The sequence below is a fragment of the Eleutherodactylus coqui genome, chromosome 3, assembly GCF_035609145.1.
Source record: "Eleutherodactylus coqui strain aEleCoq1 chromosome 3, aEleCoq1.hap1, whole genome shotgun sequence".
In the NCBI taxonomy this organism is placed as follows: Eukaryota; Metazoa; Chordata; class Amphibia; order Anura; family Eleutherodactylidae; genus Eleutherodactylus; species Eleutherodactylus coqui.
Window position 1 is genome coordinate 264,963,977 of NC_089839.1, and position 23,618 is coordinate 264,987,594.

Here is a 23,618-nt window from a genome sequence, read left to right on the forward strand (position 1 = left end):
TGTCTGATTGCCATATGGATGAAAATTGCATGGGAAGCAAACCCATTGATATCAATAAGATAGTCCGAGATTGAAAAATTGCAGCATGTCCTATTTTGGGGTGATTCGTGTTCAATTATCACCCATTATTTCCTACGGGAGCATGAAAAAAACTCATTGCACTCACGTGCCATGCGGTGTGCATGCAAGTGGAATACATTTTTTAGCCTTTTACTGTTGGAACTACTTGAGATTTTTCTTTACAAGCATAAAAATTGCAAGTCCATCTGATTCCAGTTGCGCATTTTGAATGCAAAAACTCATTGGATAGGCATCAAAATCGCAGGGAAATTACTTGAAAAACTGCCAGATTTTTACGAACCAATATCGCTAGTGCACGTGTAAATACAGACTTACTCGAGACACTTCATAATTGAAGCTTCCCTGTATGAAAATTCCACCCATGACCCTAAAGTAGGGCCAGTATTTCAACAATTTTAAAGCATTGGAAGTATACTGAAAAAGGTGAGATAGAGGGAAAATAACAGGCAGAAGGGGCTACTGTGGATATAAACAACTCGGTAATGAAAGGGATCAGAGGAGGATGGCAAGAATCATTCTGATAAAGAGGTGGTGGACAGTCAAGTAAATTGCAGCCTATTAAAATAAAATAAGTATCTTGTTATTTGTATAGCGCCAACTTAGTCTGCAGCACTTTCAGTTTATTTATTAATTACCCCCCCAGCAAGCTAGGTAATCATTTTACCGACCTTGGAAGGATGAAAGGCTGAGTCAAACTTGGGATGGCTACCTGAACCAAGGTTGTTAGCAAGAGCTTAGGATGGCATATCTGCTACCTTAACACTTTGCGCCACACAGGCTATTAGAGTGCTTCAACTAATGTGTCCAAATGCATTACTCATTATTCCTTAGCACAGATTGATCATAATAGCCGATGACAGGTCCAGTGTCATTTTTGAGCAAAACAACAATGACCGGGACCACAGTAGGACTGCAGTGCTGGATCTTGGCAGTATATCCCAGAATTGTCTGGTAACTAGACAACCCCTTTAATCCCATCCAAGTCCCATTTACATGTCCTTTGGACAGGAACTCAGGGAGCCATAAAGAGCATCCCAAACCCTGGTTTAAGGAAGCTTTACAACAGTAAGGGCTCCCGCCCACTGGCGTTTTTTATTCCACTGCGATGCAATTCTAAAGTTAAAGTCTCGCATCGCAGTGCGAGAAAAACGCAGGCAGATATCCCAAAATCGCTGGGATATCGCTGCGACATCGCCAGTCTTTTCAATGGGGCCAGCGGCAGCAGCGCTAGCCCGATTGAAAAGATATGTAGAATGCCGCTGACTTCTGTCACAGCTGTGGCAGAAGTCAGCGGCATGCTATCCCATTGCATAGATATTGCTATTCATGAATGAATAGCTAAGAGCTATCTGCCATTGGCTGAGCGCTCAGCCAATAGCTAAGCAGTAGCTGCTATTGGATGAGCCCTCAGCCAATCTGCACAGCCCTTTCAGGAGGCGGGGATTTTTAAATCCCCGTCTGCTGAAAGAGCTCAGTAGCAGTGTCGGGGAGCCAGCCGGAGGACGCGGCTGACAGCAGGAGAGGTGAGTAACTTTTTTATTATTTTTTTAACCACTTTTTTATGATTATCGGGGAAGGGCTTATATTTCAAGCCCTTCTCCGATAATCATTCTGCAGGGCTTGTCAGAAACCACTGCTTTCAATGGGATCGGCAGCAGTGCCGATCCCATTGAAAGCAATGGGATAGCATGCCGCTGACTTCCGCTGAGTTTCAGAAGGAAACTCCTGTCACAGCTGTGGCAGAAGTCCGTGGCACTCTTCATATCTTTTCAATGGGGCTAGCGCTGCTGCCGCTGGCCCCATTGAAAAGACTGTCGCAGCGATATCGCTGCGATTTCTCGCACTGCTCTGCGAGAGTTTTCACTTACTCTTGCAGCGCAGTGGAGAAAAAAACGCTAGTGGGTGGGAGCCCTTACTGAGTTTTCTCTTGATTAGCTGCGTTCATGACTTGCTTACCATGTCAGAGGATCGAAACCAGGGTGAAATCATGGCGTCAGCCTTGGCCCATCTAATCTTCATGCCATTGCATGCTCATTGTCATTTTGGCACTGGACGTTGACAAAGACACTTCTTTACTGGTGTGTGGATAGATTGGTAGGCTGGGTGATGTGTATGCCAACCAGCCTGGTGATTAAGGATGAGCGAGTATACTTGCTAAGGCACTACTCGTCCGAGTAATGTGCCTTAGGCGAGTATCTCCCTGCTCGTCCTTAAAGATTCGGGGGCCGGCGGGGGGCGGGGAGCGGCGGGGGAGAGCGGGGAGGAATGGAGGGGAGATCTCTCTCTCCCTCTCTCCCGCCCGCTCTCCCCTGCTCCCCGCCGCGACTCACCTGTCAGCCGCAGCGGTCCCCGAATCTTTATGGACGAGCAGGGAGATACTCGTCTAAGGCACATTACTTGGACGAGTAGTGCCTTAGCGAGTATACTCGCTCATCCTTACTGGTGATATATTATCTGGGGTGCTGTTACATTTCCTCTCCTGTGGTTTTTATATTTGCATAATATCTAAGGGCCCTTTTACACTAAACAATTATTGTTTAGATTCTTGCTGGATCACAAGAATCTGTATTGTAATTGTTCCGTGTAAATGCTGCCAGTGACTGAACGATGAACGATAATTTGTTTGTTTATCATTTGCCATTCAGTTTCAGCAGACCTAAAAATCAAACTACTATTTTTCCGCGTAAAAAGTCAGTTATTCATCTACCAATGACTGCCTGTTTACTGTAAATAGAGGTGGGCGGCCGGAGCAATCTCCATCCTGTTCCACCTCCATTCACTTCCTTTGTGAAAGCAGAAGAGCGATTATTGCTGAGATGACTGTCAGGTGTTAACTATTGCCATATTTCCTGTTGCCATCTAGGGAGTGCTAAAATAACCCTAGGTTCCTGATGTGAGGTCACCCTCATCAGGTAGCATTTCCTTGTATCAGTAGCACAGGGTTAATTTGCTATTCCCCCATTTTTTAGTTTCCTTATATACTATTTGGTATTATCTTCACTCATACTTTATGCGTATATCTGTTCTTTACAGACATAAAATTTATGCCAGACTCGAATGTAACAACTGCCTCCTAAAAAAGGTCAAAGATTCTTAACATTAGCTTAAAAATTATACTGCTATTGTTAATGTCTTTGGGGGGAGTGTTGAGTGCTAAATGTACTGCATATATACATATACTAGCTGTTATATCCGGCTTCGTCCAAGTTAATTTAATACAGGTGTTTACCTGTTGTTTAAGGGTTATGCTATACAGGGTGAAAATAGGGAACTGTTACTTTGGTAATTGCCCCTCCACTTCATTTAATGCCTTCTCTATGCCACATGAATTTTGTGCACTGTGGCAAGGGGGTTTACTCGCCTGCGGAAAATTTTATGAAGTCGTGGTTACTTCAGAGGAATTGAGGAATAAAATATGTATACACATAGAGGAGAATTAGATTCTTCTCAGACTGCATGTACCGATGTCCCTCTGCAGAATGTGCCACCCCTCCCACTCTCCTCACTTTTTACCTTTAAAGGTAACACCCCTATTTATTCAAACTTACCACGAGATTGGAGGTTGCAGACCGTTCTTAGCCTTAAAGCATGCTCCATCCTTGCCGCCCATGGCTGCTTCTTATTTACTTTACAGCCTTTCAGAATATGCACAGAGAGGTCAGTTAGATTCTCCTCAGTATATACACATAGAGGTGAGGTAGATTCTCCTAAGTATATGCACATAGAGGTGAGGTAGATTCTCCTCAGTATATGCATATAGAAGTGAGGTAGATTCTCCTCAGTATATGAACACAGAGGTGAGGTAGATTCTCCTCAGTATATACACAAAGAGGTGAGGTAGATTTTCCTTAGTATATGCACATAGAGGTGAGGTAGATTTTCCTCAGTATATACACATAAAGGTGAGGTAAATTCTCCTCAGTATATACACATAAAGATGAGGTAGATTCTTCTCAGTATATACACATAGAGGAGTGTTAGATTGCCCTCAGTACATACACATAGAGGTGAGGTAGATTTTCCTCAGCATATACACATAGACGTGAGGTAGATTCTCCTCAGTATATGCACATAGAGGTGAGGTAGATTCTCCTCAGTATATGCGCACAGAGGTGAGGTAGATTCTCCTCAGTATATACATGCAGAGGTAAGCTAGATTCTCCTCAGTATACAAATCATTTCCCTAGGCCAGTGGTGGCGAACCTATGGCATGCGTGCCAGAGGCAGCAGGCAGAGCCCCCCCTGCTGGCACGTTAGTGAATCCCACAGGGGCTGTGGCTCTCCTGACGGCATTTACTAAGCAGCGCTGCTATGTGCGCTGATCTCCGCCGCATATTAACTTTTTCCTCCCTACTTCTGCCCTAATCAGCAAATCCAGCAACCCGATTGGTTGTTTGGTGAGTCAGTCAACCCAAACAACCAATCAGGTTGCTGGAATTGCTGATTAGTGCAGAAGTGGGGAAGAAAAGGTTAATATGCATCCCGACCACACTGTGACATCAGTGTGCAGCGGGGATGCTCTTCCCCCCTCCCCCAACGTCTTCTACTTGTCACTATTATACTTGGGGCCACTGTGGGATGTCACTATTATCGCTGGGGCCGCTGTGGAGGAAGTGGGCCATTATTATCGCTGGGGGGGTCACTATTATCGTTGGGGCTGCTGGAGGTGGTCACTATTATCGCTGAGACCACTGGAGGTTGCCACTATTATTGCTGGGGCTGTTGAGGGGGTCACTATTATTGCTCGGGCTGCTAGAGGTGGTCACTATTATCGCTGGGACTGCTGGAGGTGGTCACTATTATCTCTGGGGCCACTGGGGGTGGTCACTATTATTGCTAGGGCTGCTGGGGGTTGTCACTATTATTGCTGGGGCTGCTGGGGGTGGTCACTATTATTACTCGGGGTGCTGGAGGTGGTCACTATTATTGCTGGGGCCACTGGGGGGGGGGTCACTATTATCGCTCAGGCCGCGGGGGGAAGTGGTTCACTATTATAGCTGGGGTATGTTTACACGTGGCGGAAATGGGCAGGGTTGTTTCAAAATAGACAGCGTGCAGATTTTGACTGCTTTTTTCATGCGGAAATGCTCCACAGAAATTTCCGCTGAGGACATTCTGCGGTATTTCGAAGTCCAAAAAGCAGTCAAAATCTGCACGCTGTCTATTCTGAAGCGGTCCTGTCCTTTCTAGAACGACAAGGATAAAATCATACGTCGTGATAAGCTCCGCCACCTGAGGTGTTGGCCCTTTGCAGGAACTAAGTGTGTTTTGGGTTGCAGTTTGGGCACTTGGTCTCTAAAAGGTTCGCCATCACTGCCCTAGGCTTTATGAGTTCTGAGAAAAGAACTATCTCAGGTATCACAGATTTTCGCACAGTATTTCATACATAGAATTGAATATTGAAAATGTGACCCCTTTACTTTGGATGTAAAGAATGGTCATGCCAAATTTCACGTTTGTGCGGTACAGATGTGTGTTATTAGTCATATTACATAGGAGATTACTTTTTTTCTTGCTCAGAATTGAATAATCAAGCTGCAACCCCTTCACTTTTTCTCTTTAAAACATAAAGAATGGTCGTGCCGAATTTCAAGTTTGTACGGCCTCAGGAAGTTAGAGAATTAGATTAGGTATATTACTTTTGAACTTAGAATTGAATAATCAAGTTGTGACCCCTTTACCTTTTTATTTACAACCTAAAGAATAGTTGTACCGAATTTCAAGTTTGCCCGACAGCAGGAAGTTAGAGAATGAGTGGCAAGTCAGTCAGTCAGTCAGTGGGGGGCTTTCACTTTTACATATAGATATTATCTAACTATTGTATATTGAATAGCTGGATAAATTAAATAACTACTATTTAACATCGCTGTTTAGTCATCATATAAAACTCTGATTACACCGCCTTATTGTGTATATTCCATTGCAGTGATTTTTTCCTTTTAAAGTATGCAGTTCTAACTAAATGACTGGAAACAAATTACATTGGACATATTCCTAGAAGGCAAGGTGCAGAGGTTACTTGCCTTTAAATGACTGTGATAGCACACTCACAACAGTAGAGTGTGAAATAGTCAACTAGACTGCTATCATGATAATTAGATAAGCCAGTGGAGACAAAAGATATAATCAAAAAGACGCCTAAGCTCTGACTTTCTTGTGATTTTATGTATACTTATTGTGATATTGTGCTATTCTTTCGACAGATAATGTTTAGAACCACTTAGCCAAACTGATTCATTTAGGAAAGTTTCTTGATCTCACACATTCCAAGCCTGATGTTAAAGGGGTATTCCCATCTAAAATAGTTATGGCAATATCCACAGGATATGGTGTTACATGTGCAGTTTCCAACTCTGAGTCCCTCACCCATTGGGAGACTGTAGTCGAACAATTTACATCTGCCACAGTCTCCCTGGAGCTCTATGGAGAGGTGGCAGTGCTTGCAAAAAAATAAAAATAAACAAGCACGAATTGCCTTGCTTTTTCCTAGCTCACATAGAATTCAATAGAGAGGGTTGTGTGCAAGTGCAGCCACCTCTACATTTAATCCTATGGAGACTCCAAAAGGCCATAAATCAGCAAACAGGAGTCATTGGAAGCAGCTCCATTGATTCTCCAGATGAAAGATGAAATATGTATCAGCCTGTTTTTCTGAGAATCTTTAGCCTGCTAAATAGATTGTCCGATCATATATGCATTCTTCAAGTTGAGAATACGCACATTTTCTTTTGCAAATTGACTGTATGATCTTTAGCTTTAGCATATAGATTTTCTGCTATGGTCCAATGTTGCTATGGTTTTCCTACCCACCACAAAAAAAATGATTATCGTTAACATGTTATAAGCAGGAAATAATTGCATTTGAAAAAAAAATTGCAGCATATTCAATACATTTTCTGTCCAATTAACCATATTACAAAACATTCATTATTGAAAACACTTAGCAGCAGTCATTAGTTATATCCTTCAAATGACCTTTAAAATGCACTCTTTTGTCAATAAAATTTAAGCCACTCATGAATTATATGAATCACTGCCAAAAGATATTCAATCCCTGCTGCTATCTTCTGATAACTATCACTGACAGGCAGAACAATAATAATAATAAAACATAGCTTTCATTAATACTACATATAAAATCAAGACTTTGCAGAAATCCCTTAATATCAATGATTTCACAGGATAAGTAGAAAGTATACCTAGGGAGATAAAGTAATAAGTGCTGTAGGAGTGTAGTAACAGAATGGCCTGCAGAGGATGCTAGACAGGCATTTTGATACCAGCAAAAAAGAAATAGAAAGGGTTAACACCCTGGGTGGGGCAGGAGGGGTACAAAAGAGCCAGTTCCTGCCAGACTCAAGAGGGAAAGTAATAGGTCAGTGGAGCTGAAGGGTTGCTAGCCTGAGGTCCCGTGCAGACCAGTGTGGAACCTGTTACCCGGTCGGAAAGAGGGGAGCGCCCTCTAGACGCCCCAAATCGGGGTTGGTGACAGCAGGTTGTGAACCCAGGACTGTTGCATGCTGTACACATGATTGCTATGCTGAAATAAATGCTGGCAGGCACCAGATTTATAAGAAATTCCTGTTCCTGGAGCCCTTTTTACACATGTGGTGCCCATTTTCCTAATGTTGAGGTCAGCAATTCACAGGTGAGTAAACCCCCTTGCCACAGTGCACAAAATTCATGTGGAGGGGCATTAAATGAAGTGGAGGGGCAATTACCAAAGTAACAGTTTCCTATTTTCACCATGTATAGCAAAACTCTTAAATAACAAGTGATCAAGTTGAAAAGACTATTAATTACCTAAAAAGGAGTAAAATAGCTGATAAACGTGTGTTTTGGTGCACTGGGCACCGGCCACAATTCAGAAACGACGTAAGGCTGACATCACGGCATCAGCATTGGTCTATGTGACTTGCTCATTGGCACATGCCCACTGTTATTTTGGCTGTGACCACCAACAGGAACACGTCTTTGCAAGTGTGTGGGCCAATTGGCTGGCTGGGGGTGGGACAGCACAGCCAGCCAATTGCCATTAGTTTGTGTGAGTGTTTATTGTGGCTGCTGCACCCAGAGGTTGCTGGTTATTCTTTGTCTAGTCCGACTTCTGTCTAGAGACCCTCCAACTGAAGGAAATCCTGGTTCAGTTGACAGTTCCTGATTCTGATTTGCATATTAGTTAAGTATTTCTGGTGTTACTTATTACCTGGGGTATTTTACATCTTGTTCCCTGCACTGGTGGTTATATCTTTTAGTGCTATCTTATGGTTGCCACTATTCTCTACCACCATCTAGGGAAAGCCAGGGTCACTCTAGGTATCTGATGTGGGGTTGCCCTCATCAGAGCAATTGCCCTGTTTATCGGTTGAGTTTTTCCATATCTGTTAGGTCAGGGTCAGTTTACCATTATTCCCCATTTTGTGCTTCTTATATAGATTTTGTGTTATCCGCATTTGTGAAGATGTCTGTATGGAACGTTATCAACATGTCCTGCATGCAAATAACAGGTACATTAAAAAAGACAATTTCCACAATAGTGATTCCATAAACACCACATCACCCTAACATGACACTAATAGGCTCTAATTGTCATCTGTGCCTAGATGTGCATCCATGAATTATCCATAATTATAATCAGGAACTGATACATCATAAGATCTTATGGCAAAAACAATATCCGAAACACATGCCTCTGTACTCATACGCAACTGCTGAGGCGTGTGTTTCTGTTACTATATTTTTTGCAGCCATGGCTTATGTGCACATTCTCATTAGCTTTATTTGTTGGAAGTGCTGACTGTTATTTTGTTGCATGCTCGGGCAAAAATAGACTGAATTTGCAAACCAGAAGAGTAAGGGGTCTCACAAGAATGGATTTGAATTTCAGGTTCGGCGATTGCTGTCTGTTCGGAAGACCCGCAGTAAAATATGGGCATTGAAAGGCATGTATTTTTAAATTTTCCTTCACCCTCGCAGGGACAAATTTCATATTCCACGAACGAAGGAAAAATCGCAGCATGCCCTATTTTAACGCAGATTCTGTGCGGATGGTCTCACTAGATGTCTATGGATGCAAGCGATCTGGAAATGCTTGCAACTTGATAGGAGAATAGATAGAAAAGCTGGAATGCTGACTGGAGGGGTGAAGGAGATCTTTCTTCCACTCAGACGATACACTGTACATACCGCACAGATCCGCGATCATTCACAATTATTTTCCATGAAGGATCGCATGTTTTCCGCTGCGGAAATCCACATGCGAAATCCAAACTGTTCATGTGAGTCTGGCCTAAATGGGATTTGAGCAGCTGTTTAACTTCAGAGTACTACTCCTTTTTTTTTTTTAGATTTTAGAATTCTTTATTAGAATAGCAATAAGCAACATTGTAATAAAATATTACCGGCACTTAAATAAATGGCACGAGAATCGCAGTGACTCTCAGGTCAGGCCCGGTGGAGACCAAATAACATGCTGCCATCCTTCTAACCAGTCCACTGATGTCCTAAGATGAGAGCTGCTGAACCCAAAGATCCAGAGGAAGGCGAAAAAAATCTCCCGGAGAGTTCTACTTCAGAGAGGCAAAATATTTATTTCTTCCTGACCCCAGATGTGGTGATCGGCTATCACCCCAGATCTAATCTATCCTGCTGTATATTTCTGTATATACATATGTACATACTCCTTTTTAAAGGTTTGCTTCTACTCTGTTATTAGATCCGAAATTCTCTGTTGATTAGTTTTATAATATTTATTTATAGGGTTGAGCTTGGTTTTTCTTACAGAAATTCTGTTTCCTTTCATACCACTAAGATAGTGACATGATAACATTTTAGATGCAGAAAGCTCCCACTAGTGGTGGCTGCATATTAAATACACTATAGCTGTGAGTTTGTACAAATGGAAAATACTCTTCCATCATTGGTCTAATAATAGTATCATAGGCTGCCTTTGTGTGATTGTTCTTAGTAAGAGAAACCAGGTAATCTTGTAGATATGATACCTTTTAATGGCTAACAAAAATACATGATGTTATAGCGAGCTTTTGGATTCTTCTTATTAAACCCTTTGTCAGGCTAAAATGAAACTGGTTGAGGCCTTAGTCAGACGGGCGTTTTTAGCCGCGATTTGCGCATGCGCATGCGTCCGGCGATTTTATAAAACCATTGCTTTGCAATGGTATCAGACACATGAGCGCTTTTTATGCGCTCATACGATAAATTATAGAACAGAAATCGCAGATCGCACCTATCTGCGATTCCTGTTCTCTTCTCTATATGCGCTCAATGGGGCCGGCGGCAGCAGCGCTGCCCCTATTGAGAACATATAGAAGACAAATCATTCTTCTCTGTGACAGAGAAGAACGATGTTTGCCCATTGAATTCAATGGAGCCGGCAATACAGCCGCTCCATTGAAAGCAATGGGCTGCCGGCGTGCGCGGGGTGAATTGTCGGGAAGGGCTTAAATATATAAGCCCTTCCCTGCAATTCATCCTAAAATGTGTTAAAATAAAAAAAAAATTGTATACTCACCTTTCCGCTGCAGCCGGAGTCCAGCCGCGGCCGCTGTCAGTTCTCCTGAACTGCTTCTCGGCACTATTCAGCCGGCGGGGCTTTAAAATCCCCGCCTGCTGAATGATCTGCCTCTGATTGGTCACAGCCCTGACCAATCAGAGGCAGGTTTCACTCACACACCCATTCATGAATTCATGAATGGGTGAGTGACTGCTGCCTCTCAGCGCTGAGCCAATCAGGGGCAGGTCTGACTCACATCCATTCATGAATTCATGAATGGGTGTGAGTGAGACATGCCTCTGATTGGCTCAGCGCTGAGCCAATCAGGGGGCAGGTCTGACTCACACCCACTGCAGGACGGCCGCGCGGAGCTCCGGCTGCCGGGAGAAGGGGAGTATATATATATTTTTTATTTTTACACATTTTAGGATGAATTGCAGGGAAGGGCTTATATATTTAAAGGGGTTGTCCCGCGCCGAAACGGGTTTTTTTTTTTTTTAAACCCCCCCCCCCCCCGTTCGGCGCGAGACAACCCCGATGCAGGGGTTAAAAAAACCACCCGCACAGCACTTACCTGAATCCCGGCGGTCCGGCGTCTTCATACTCACCTGCTGAAGATGGCCGCCGGGATCCTCTGTCTCCATGGACCGCAGGGCTTCTGTGCGGTCCATTGCCGATTCCAGCCTCCTGATTGGCTGGAATCGGCACGTGACGGGGCGGAGCTACACGGAGCTACACGGAGCCCCATTCAGAAAAGAAGAAGACCCGGACTGCGCAAGCGCGGCTAATTTGGCCATCGGAGGGCGAAAATTAGTCGGCACCATGGAGACGAGGACGCCAGCAACGGAGCAGGTAAGTATAAAACTTTTTATAACTTCTGTATGGCTCATAATTAATGCACAATGTACATTACAAAGTGCATTATTATGGCCATGCAGAAGTGTATAGACCCACTTGCTGCCTCGGGACAACCCCTTTAAGCCCTTCCCGACAATTCATCCCGGGCTGGGCCGCAGCGCATTGCTTTAAATGGAGCCGACTCTATTGCCGTCTCCATTGAATGCAATGCGCTGGACAGCTCCGGCCCGTTTCTAATGAAACGCGGCTAGGAGCAGATTTGCGGGCGATTTGCGGGCGATTTGCGGGCGACTTGCGCGCACCGGTCACGCGATTTGCGGATGCGCATCCGTCATGCGATCCGCAAATCGCATGAAAAAACGCCCGTGTGACTAAGGACTTAGATGGGACACTATTATAACATATAAATGCATAGGGGAGGGGGGACACACTCCTCTTGATCTAAATAAATGTTCACATACAGAAATTTGAGACTTAAAATAATACTAATCTGAGCAAAAGAGATAGATGCTTAATCGGTCCACTGAGCTGACAGGATACAGATCCCCAACACACAGCAGGACTATAAGATCCCTGGGACATTCACATGTTCCCCGTCCAATGTTGTGTACCTGATCCGGTGCAGTAAGTGTCATTTTGGGTTTTTTTTTATTGGGGGAAAAAAAAGACAAAACCCGAGAGCCAGGAGGAGATCTCATCGCCACTGAATCGGAGAGGAAAAGATGGAATTACCTGTGGCAAAACATTTTTTTGGTCATACATAGAGCAGATTAGCGTTATCATACTGAAGGGCAATTTCAAACCACAGTATCACAGAAGAATTTGGGAGTGTAAGTTTATGGCCATGTTCAACATCCCCAAGAATGGAAGTTACCTCGGCCTGGGATTCTTGCATAAGTTGAGAATGTTAAAAGTCTGAAGGAGGTCAGGACAGGTGTCCTCTTCTCAATCATTGTTTGTTTTTTTTTGTTTTTTTCATAAACATTCTGAAATTGAATGTAAGAATTTTACCATCCAATAGGTGGTGCTGCAGAGGTAGTGTTTCCATCTTCCATGTGCAGTTTGTAAAGTAGAGATAAGAGACATCATAAAACTGTCACATTCCTCAGCTCAGTGGACTGATTAAGGATCTATCTCTTTACTCAGATTACTGTGTTTTTAAGTCTCAAATTTCTCTTTGTGAACATTTATGTAGATCAAGAGGGGTGTCCTCCCTCCCTTCTGCATTTGTATGTTATAATAGTGTCACATCCAAACTAATTTCATTTAGACTGATGAAGGGTCGATAATAAGAACCCAAAAGCTTGCTGTAACATCATGTATTTTTGATAGCCATTAAGGGTTATCATATCTACAAGATTACCTGGTTTCTCTTACTGAGAACAATCACACTTTACTCTACTGACTAACACAGTACCAAACCCTTTTTTTCATATAGTCTGCCTTTATACTAGGTATGCCACTGATTAACATACAATTAAATGTTATACCAGTTTTCTTTTTGTTACTATAATATTTATTACAGAAAACATATAGCTGATATCATTCAACAAGATTATATTACTGAAATCATTTATGTCTGACATACTTTTATTTGACTTACTAACTCATCTTTGAATGTGCCTCCAGGGTATATTCCTGCACTGAAGTTTTAGGCTACTGCCTCTACTATTACAAATCCTCAGAAAACTGTGACTAACTAGTTATGAACTGGTTCAGTTTTCGAGAATTACAAATTTGTATAGTTTTGAATATCAAGGACACTTGGACATCATGGTACTATGAGAACATGGAATTTTGTTTTAATTTTTTATAATGGGATGCCAAGTGCTTCATTGAACGTTGACAAGATGTCTGTGTTCACTTGATACCTGCTACTAATTGCTATCTACAGTAATTGCTGAACTCTCACAAAGACAACTTCTTTGCAATAGAAGGGAGTAGTCAATCATTCCACTATATCTGCTCTTCCCTTTCCTTGCATTAGGTCTTCTGAACTGAATTGTGGTTCTTTTTATAAAGGACCATTTAGACACAATGCTTATCACTCAAAATTCACTCAAAAGCCATCTTTTGAGCGATAATCATTGCGTCTAATCATGTGGCCCTCATGCACTGTTCATTCATCGCTTATTTCTAGCCAGTTAGAAATGAGCGATGAGCCCTATCAGCGTCGCACACTGATATATTAGTGGGCGGTGCGGATGGCATTCTTTCAGCTGGTATCCACTGGCAGTTCTCAGCGGGACACCAGCTGCAAGCGCCAACAACAAAGCAGCTGTTTGCATATACAAACAGCTGAATTGTTCTCTGAGCTATCATGGCAGTATCCCGCTCTGCCTGCATTAACTCTTTAGTAGCTAATTAGCTACTTAGAGTTATGCAAAGATGATTGTTTAAAACTGTCACTCAAATTGTTGTTTGAGTGAATTTTGAGGAATCATCGTTCCATGTGAATGGGCCTTTACCCTTAATGGACAAGTAACTTTAACTGGGACTGTCATGTTTAGTATTGTATGTTGACAATGCAGTTTACCAAGTGCTAACCATACTTATGTGCAAGAGTCTAAACATTTAAAGGGGTATTCCAGGCATTTATTCCATTTTAGTACGTATCCTCAGGATAGGTCATCAGTAGTTGATCGGTAGGGGTCCGCCACTTGAGACCCCTAGCAATCACTTGATCTCAGCCCCACACTCATTGCGGTGAGGTGGATATTGACAGCTGTGTCCACATTGCACTTGATGCCAGGAGTGTCATAGAAGGTAGAGCTTCCATTAATTTTAAATGGGAGTGAATTTCTTTTAGATTTCTGGCTCCAACACTGGGGTCAAGGTCAGAAGTGTAATAGAAGGCTTCACTCCCACGGAAATCAATGGGAACTTTTACTTCCTATAGCACTTCTAGCTCCAACACCAAAGTGGACGACAAGCCTCACTGCTGTGAGTATGGGAGCCGAGATCAGATGTTTGCCAGGGATCTCGAGTGGTCGACCACCACCGATCACCTAATGATGACCTATCCTAAGGATTCATTGCCCGTAAATCACTTTTAACTGTAAATTATGTTATTTTGTGTGTGTGAATGCTGAGCCTCAAAGACCAGAATTGAAGCTTCTTTGCACCTCAGTCCTCCTGTAGTTGTGATGTAATGGTGGAGAAAGTATAGACCAGAATATAAGAGCCATACGCATTGTTCCTAAGAATGGAAGTTGGGTCCAGCAAGCCAAAATCTGAGCTGTAGAGTCCTAGTGCAGTGTCCGAGGAGCAGGCCCACAGACGAGGAGACAGTGGGGTAGAGAAAAGGCCTTGTCATGGCGCTCTACCATCTCCTCCCTCAAAGGGTAGCTAGGGACCCAACCACATTACCACTGGGGGAGATCATAAGGATAGTAACCGGGGGTTAGCTTGAGTCCAGTTGTCATTTGTGACACCACTGTTCCTTCTCCAGGGCTGAAACTTGCAAATGAATAAAATAGTCCAACACCAGAGGAGTATATTTTGGAACAAAATCAGGAACAGTCGATCTTGTCCATTTACTTAAACGTTTACATAAAGTCGCTAACAGTTGCATAACAGTTGCTGAACAGTTGTAGAAATCACAGTTTGGTAGGGGTCACAGGGTAATTGTACAATCCATAGTCCAAGTTATCTGTAGGCTTCATTACTCCCAGTACTCACTTCCTCTCTCCACTGGCAATCCACTCACATTCTCTCTTCATCGCTATAAAGCAGTCTCTCTATCTCTCAGCATTCAATAGAAGTACAGAGGATTCCTTGGTTGAACGGGCCCAGGCTGAGGACAAGTAAGTCGCTCGACCTCCTGCATGCTCCACACACAGACTGATCTCTCCGGTGTCTGGGTGGCTCACTCACTATCCTCAACTCTCAGACTGACCAACTCACTCTTCCAACTCCTTCCTCCTTGCATTCTTGTAAACACACATATGCAATCTTGGAATACACACACACCATCACGTGACCACAAACGATATACAGACAACGATGTATTTGTGGTGTGGCTTCCAGATGTCTGATGTCCTATTTGTGTGTCAGATGTGTGATGTCTGACACTGTTCCCTATGTCAGCACAGTGGCTGACTTTCTATTCCCCTGGTGTGAGGACACTTGGACTGATGGTATTCCATCTGCATGCACATGAGCTCTGTGTGGGGTTTCTGTTATATGTGGTATGTATAACCACCTGTGTTGGTATGAACAGTGACATGTGTGGTATGTCTGTGCAAGTGGCCAGACAAGCTCTATGTGTAGTCCTGTTCTGTGTGGTATGTGTTACACTGCATGGTGGTGTGAACAGTGATCTGTGTTATGTTTGTGCAGGTTGCCAGACATGCACTTTATGCGCAGTCCTGTTCTGTGTTCAGTGTGTGTGAACAGTGTCGTGTCCTTTGTGTTTTGTGCACTTCTTTAGGTTCCTGATCAGGGATAGCTAGGTCCCAGATAAAGACAGTGGGGCCGATTTTATCGGGACGATCACCCCGCTTTTAAGCAGGGTTGCCCCACTTTCCCTGGTTAGTAAGGGACAGGGGTCCTTCCATCATTGCCTGGAAAGGTGCAAATTGGTTCTTGCAAATCCTATATGAGTGTTTGCGGTTTCAAAAGGACACAATCTTGCATCCGCATGAAGGTGTGGTGCTTTATTGCGCTGAGCAAACGTATCTCATGGAACATTATGGAGGACCCTATTAACTCTGCTGCCCTAACCTCTTGAACTATAGGACTACGATATCTTTGAGTGTGGCCCTGTAAGGACCATACCAAAAAACTGATCCTCTCAGAAACTGGTCGCTGCAGGTGTGGCTTCTCTGACCCTGTTAATGAAGTGTTATGGCATGAGAAATTTGTGCCTAACCATATCTTATGCTGCATTGGCTTTTGGTGGGGAAATGTAATATTGCATAACAGGCATGACAATGAATGGCGCTCTGCTCTGGGTCACAGGGTTAGGTCCCAAGTGAGGACTCCATCTTTATGGTACTAAGAAACAATCCCTAAAAATCTGAAGTCATTGCCTTGGCTGGATGAACATTATTTTATTACCGACAATTGTTGATACTAGTTTTTTAACTCTTTGCAGGTTTTTAAAGCTATGAATATCCCACAAGTGAGAAATCCAATGCTGCCCCCTGTGGAGGAAATGCCAGCACCATTCAGAACTAAGATAGCGCTTATTGGGGCAGGACCATCAAGCATCAGCTGTGCTTCCTTTCTGGCCCGACTTGGATATTCTGATATTACAGTATTTGAGAAGCAGAATTTCTCTGGAGGGTTAAGGTAAACTAAACCATAGAATATATGTTTAGGAGTGTGAAATTAGATTACTACTAGGGATGAGTGAGTATACTCGCTAAGACACTACTCGCTCGAGCGAGTAGTGCCTTAGCCGAGTATCTCCCTGCTCGTCCCTAAAGATTCGGGGGCCGGCGCGGGTCGGGGAGCTGCGGGGGAGAGCGGGGAGGAACGGAGGGGAGATCTCTCTCTCCCTCTCCGCCCGCTCTCCGTTGCTCCCCGCTGCAACTCATCTGTCACCCGCGCCGGCCCCTGAATCTTTAGGGACGAGCAGGGAGATACTCGGCTAAGGCACATTACTCGAGCGAGTAGTGCTTTAGCGAGTATACTCGCTCATCCCTAATTACCACATGTCTAGAGTAAAATGCACAAAAAGAGGGGCCTTTAAATATCGGTATAGAGCCTACCAAACCATATTGTTAAAAAAAAATAATTTGCTGACCCGTTTGTTTTTCAAAATAAGACATAGTAACAGCAATGCAGAAATTATTATTACATTTACCACCTTTTTATTACCTTGTAGAGGTTGAAAAATGTTAACCATGCAATATGTTATGTGCAAAAGGTCTGAGCCTTACCGACTGATCCACTAGTGCTTTTGTTTAATTTTATCAGTAATTGTGAACTTTGTAGAACTACACAATGATGCCTACAAGAGTTAATGAAAGATGTAACATATCTGGATGATTTCTTTTAACAGTGCCTCAGAAATCCCTCAGTTCCGTTTGCCATATGATGTTGTCAAATTTGAAATCGAGCTGATGAAGGACCTCGGAGTTAAGGTAATGATAATGATAGCATAAACTGATCTGCCAGACGTAAACTGCTAAATACCATGTCCATTAGTAGCAAACAATTAAAAGCTACAGTAGGCAGTAGCAAAGAGATGTTTCCTCTTGCTCAGGGCATTTGTCTGTCTGCTGTCTGAATGCCAGTAGCCTGGAAAAGGGCAATCGATAGTTCTCATTTGGCATGCCTACATGTGATTAATTGTCCGTTAAAAAAAGAAACAAAACAAAGTTAAGTTGCTTTAGGGGTTCCAGGTGGTAGCTGGAAGGAACAGAATCATCTAGGCAGATCAGCTTAGAACAGTCTTATATATGAGAATGCCAATAATCTTGAACATTTCTAGTTAAACAGCATTTATACCATACACACTTTGTAGTAAAAATCTACCAGTATCTACAACATTTTACTGAAAAGTTGGCCGCTTGAAACTTGATTGTTTTATTTAAGAAAAGATAAAAATTGATTGGAAAGTTAGAAAATAATCACAGGTTCTATAGCCCAAAAATAATATTCCTCCTTGTCTTACCAATGAGCCTCTAGTCTATCATAAAGGAGTCTTCTCTGTTTTTTTGGGGTTTTTTTTGAAGACCTCTCTTTAAGGCTCATTTATATGCAAAGACAATCTTTCAAGCAATTGAAAGATTGACAGTTTTAGCAATCATTTTGCATAAAGTACTCTCTAATGTCCATTAGCACTTTATCAGCTTCATTTGTGTGTAAATGAGCCTCCAGGGGCTGTTTGTAGAACACAGCAGGTGGTCTGAGCTCTGCAATCAGCTCATTTTCTCTCACAAGGGCTGTACACGGAATACAATGTAATCTCTGAACGCCCGTGGAGAACACAGCGTGTGCTATATGTTATCTACCCTCCGGCTGAATGGTGGATTTTTAAACTAACCTTAAAATCATCATTCAGCTGAAGAGTAAAGCCCCATTTACACGAGACAAATGTCGGGCAAATGATGCCCAATACTCGTCCCTGCTTGTACTCACTCTCATGCTGTTGCACAGGAGCGAGTATCGTTGGCTCGCAATGGGGAGGCTGGAGGAGATTTCTCTCCTTGCTCCTCGCCCCTTTCCATTCACTAACACAGCGTCCGTTAGTACTGAATGGCTGCTGTTTACATTGAACGATCATCATTCAGGATTTTATGCAGCCTAAACGATTAAAGATGAGCTGAACGCTGATCGTTCAGTATAAACAGCACCCGTTCAGTACTGAACGGCCGCTGTGTTAAGTGAATGGAGAGGGGTGGGGGGAGAGCAAGGAGTAAAATCTCCTCCTGCCACCCCGTCCCCCTGGTGGCCACTCTGCAGCAGCACAGGAGTGAGAATGTGCAAGAACGAGTGTCGGGCATCGTTTGCCCGACATTCTTCCCATGTAGATGAGCTTTTAACGATGATAGTATTTACACACAATGGTTATCGCTCACATGCCATTGTTTGAACGAATTTTGAGAGATAATTGTTGCGTGTAAATGGGGTTTTAGGCTAGGTAATCAACATCCGATCGGTAGATATATGGCACCCTGCTGGTCCGATGTTTAATGAAGCCGCAATTCACCAGAGCCAGCATAGCTCCAAATATTGTGCAGTGGCCCAGAAACGTGCTGCAAGGTGGGACTGCAATACAATTTCAGGCCCTGAACAATGTATAGAACTGTGCTTGTTCTGGTGCACAGGAGATCCAGCAAACAGTTCATTGGTTTGGCTACCCCGTATTGGCCCCCACCAATGTTGATGAATAGAAGTACCCAAAAAAAAACTTTAAACCTGAAAAATGCATTGCTTTTAAAGTGAGGAATTGCAGGCGCTCCTCTAAGTCTTCATACAAAGAGTGTTACCAATGAGGAAGAATTGGTGTAAATTTAGCCCCCTTTTTTTCTTCTTATTTCCTTGATTACATGGAATGAAAATCAAGCAATTTTCCTATGTCCCTCATTATCTCTAATTTAAAAATGACTCAAAGATTTGAAGAATCAGGGCAGACTTTTTTTTTTTTTTACATAATAAGCCCTGTTCACATTACATTTTTGACCTTCCTTTAAAGTATATGTCAGGAAAGGCTTTCAGCATAAACGTTAAATGGAGAATGCGATGGATGCTAAACAGTAGCATTTGTGACCCATTGGCTATAATGGCATCAATTTAATATATACATTATGAGCTTTTCAATAGCTTTCCATGATAGGTCTGTTCAACATTATAGCCTATTGGTGATGGCTGCCACTGTCAGTCATCTGATTAATGCATCCATTACCCATAAGCTATAATGGCATCCATTCAATAGGTATGCAATGATAAGCTATAGAAAAGCTCATGCTATATACATTTAGCAAATGCCTATGATGGATGTCATACAGTGGAATACTTAATTTAAAGACTAGCAAGTTTTAAAAACGTCTATGTACAGTATACTTTTTCTTATGTAACTTTGTGGGATGGAATAGCACAGCGGACTACTCGATTCGGTTCTTTTATTGTTTAGCAATATATGGACATATGATGGTCAGAAAAGGGCAAAAAGGACACTCTTTTGACTTTTGTATGCAAAGGAAGACTATGGACATGATTAACGTGTACATATTAAATGTACAGTAGGGCAAAATAAAATGTAAACTCCACCTAACACTACTGGAATATCACGGTATGTATTCATTGGCTTGTTCAAATGGCTTACCACTACAGCCAATGTAGAGAGTTCATCCTGTGGGGGACATAGTGCGACTCAGACCAGCACTGCTTTGGCTGATAGAGCAACAGTTCAGTGATGCCTTATACACCCCATCATCATTACAACATGAACACCAGCTATTATACATCCACTGAGCGTATTACAAGCAATAGAGCCTTATTGTTCTCTGTGGGCTTGTAATAAATTCTGGACATACGCAATTACATTTACGTTTATACGCAACGTCACTAAGCGATAGAGCGGGAAATAAAAATTTTAAAAAAGAAATAAGTTTGACTGTACATGACAATATGCGTAAGATACGTTGTCATGTACAGTGCAAAATCGCTGCCCTGTGCAGCGATATACCTTCTCACCACCGCCTCACCCAGCTGTAAAATGCTGCATTATACATGCAGTGTTTAAAGCATGTGCAGCGACTGAGGCGCAAGGCACACCTCTGAGGAGACAGCGGGGAAGCTGTTAGGGTTGTCATGGTGGCACTACCGACTCCTCCCCCGAGGGACACATGTGACAGGCCCTGACAGGCCTCTCCAGGCAATGCTATGGTAGCGGTTACCTGAATAAATGGTGTAGTGAACTTGAAGAATTCTGTCACGGGTAATGCCACCGTTCCTTACTCCACAGGATGTCCGATGGGAGATAAAAAAGTCCATACCTGGTTAACTCAGTTGCTCGGAACGGTCAAAAAACTGGAACTTTACTTGAAGATAGATAGCTTGATACAGGCTCACAATTTTCTGTGGGTAATTTCACACACCAGTGCAGGAAAGACAAGGACTGAGGTCAGGGAGGAAACACAGGATGACACCGGGCCTACAGTTGAGTTTTCCGTATGACCCTGTTCCTGGACACACACACTCTTGAGGAGGAGAAGAACACTCCACTGAACACTCACTTTTGGGAAGCTTTTAGACATTGCACAGCAGACTCACTCTCCTTCTTCTCTTCTCCACAATCACTTTCTCTCTCTTCAGCGTAGGGGTCCTGGGCATAGACTTCCAGGGTACTGCTGCTCTGTTTCCATTCTTCACCACATGAGGGTTAAAGGTACCTACATGTGGCTGGCACTCACTCTCTGACCCTCTCAGAGTGGTGAAGCAGAATGGCAAACCCGCATTTGCACCTTGCAAACGCATATATCAATCATGCTCATGTGACATCACAAATTGTTACATTTTCCAGACATATCCCAGACATTCACAGACATGAACCTCTTACATACTGCAGCTGTTCAATACACATAACTAGTGACAAGACAATTTGCACAGAGCATCCACACTAAAGACATAACATTTACAGCAGTTATAGACAATTATGGAGGGGCCAGATATATGAACTTTGGGCCACTGCACATGCACTTGCGTGAGCCAGCCTTTCGAGTCAAGCTAAAGAAAAGTACATCTGTAAAAAATCACATGGGCGACAACTGTGTTGGATTTTTCTTTGTGGATTCCATCTCAATGCACTTGCACTTGTAGTACCCGCAGATCCGCATGCATTTCATGTGGATTTCATGTCAAGACGTCACATGCCCCAATGTGAATTTGATATTTGTGCGTAGACAAATCCATGCTGTATAGGCTATACCATGGATTCCCTTTAAAGTGAATACAATACTTTAGAATGTGGATTTTGACATTGATTTAATGCGGAATCTGTCTGAATCCCACACCAAATCCATAGCAAGTGATCATTGGATAGATGACTAATGTTATTCATAAGAAAAAAGACCTTTAAACTAAGGATTCTTACAAGTTTAGTTAATAGAAGGCATATTATGCATATCTGCACCAAATACGTCACTCAGACCCACTTTTTAAAACGGTAATTCAAGTATCTTGCTTATATCAATGAGTTCTTAGATCTATTAAACCTGTTCCTTTCTTGCCTAAATTTCTAAACAATATGACCAGCTGTGCTGAATTTCTAGCATCGATTAAGCTTGACTTGCAGGGCCATAAATCAGACTCAAAAGGTAGCCTGTTGTGAACTTGTTAGGTATGATCAGAGAAAGATATGGATCAATTGTTTCTAGAGTCTCGATGTTTATAATAATCAACCTGAAATATTGAAGAGAGCGGGTCTGCAAAATGCCATATAATCTCCAAAGCATCTGCTCACATTTACAACCTCAGTTTGATACAGAACATTTATTTGTTCTTGTCTGAACATTTGTTTTACTTTTAGGAAACTTTGATGGATGCATGTATTTGCAAATTAACTTTTTTTTTTTGCACAGTCACCCCCGTCTGGCATAGAATCAGGAACTTCTGCAAGTAAAGTCATGCTATCCAAGTAGATGGAAACAGAAATTTCTCTAATTTCCTCTCACTAGCAACCACCTTTAGGCTTCTGTGGATGGAGAGGGTAGGGGAACTTCCATTGGCTGATCTTTTGTTTCTACATGCTAGCGCATGCTTAAAGGAGATGTCCCGAGGCAGCAAGTGGGGTTATACACTTCTGTATGGCCATAATAATGCACTTTGTAATATACATTGTGCATTAATTATGAGCCATACAGAAGTTATAAAAAGTTTTATACTTACCTGCTCCGTTGCTAGCGTCCTCGTCTCCATGGTGCCGACTAATTTTCGGCCTCCGATGGCCAAATTAGCCGCGCTTGCGCAGTCCGGGTCTTCTGTAGTCTTCTATGGAGCCGCTCGTGCCAGAGAGCGGCTCCGTGTAGCTCCGCCCCGTCACGTGCCGATTCCAGCCAATCAGGAGGCTGGAATCGGCAGTGGACCGCACAGAAGAGCTGCGGTCCACGAAGGCAGAGGATCCCGGCGGCCATCTTCAGCAGGTGAGTATGAAGACGCTGGACCGCCGGGATTCAGGTAAGCGCTGTGCGGGTGGTTTTTTTAACCCCTGCATCGGGGTTGTCTCGCGCCGAACGGGGGGGGGGTTTAAAAAAAAAAAAACCCGTTTCGGCGCGGGACATCTCCTTTAAAGGGATTTTCAAGAATGAAAACCATTTTGACTTATTGTCAGGATGGGTCATCAATAGAGATGAGCGAACGCGTTCGTCCGAGCTTGCTATTCGTGCGAATATTAGGGTGTTCGGGATGTTCGTTATTCGTAACGAACACCATGCGGTGTTCTGGTAAATTAAACTTTCTTCCCTGAGACGTTAGCGCTTTTTTTTGGCCAATATAAAGACAGGGAAGGCATTACAACTTCCCCCTGCAACGTTTAAGCCCTATACCACCCCCCTGCTGTGAGTGGCTGGGGAGATAAGGTGTCCGCCTGATATGAAAGTCTGCCCCTCCCGCTGCTCGCTATGGATGCATTCTATATGCGCTCAATGGGGCCAGCGGCAGCAGCGCTGACCCCATTGAGAACATATAGAAGACAAATCCTTCTTCTCTGGCA

The 23,618-nt window shown here is 43.1% G+C and overlaps 1 protein-coding gene across 1 annotated transcript in view; it reads left to right on the forward strand.

Annotated features, from left to right (window-relative positions):
* DPYD (dihydropyrimidine dehydrogenase) overlaps nt 1–23,618 on the forward strand; it is a 1,260,313-nt gene that overhangs the window by 452,799 nt on the left and 783,896 nt on the right. Inside the window, exons 6-7 of the mRNA XM_066597377.1 lie at nt 16,551–16,747; nt 17,463–17,544. Of these exons, the coding sequence (XP_066453474.1) occupies nt 16,551–16,747; nt 17,463–17,544 (279 nt within the window). The remainder of the gene's footprint in view (nt 1–16,550; nt 16,748–17,462; nt 17,545–23,618) is intronic.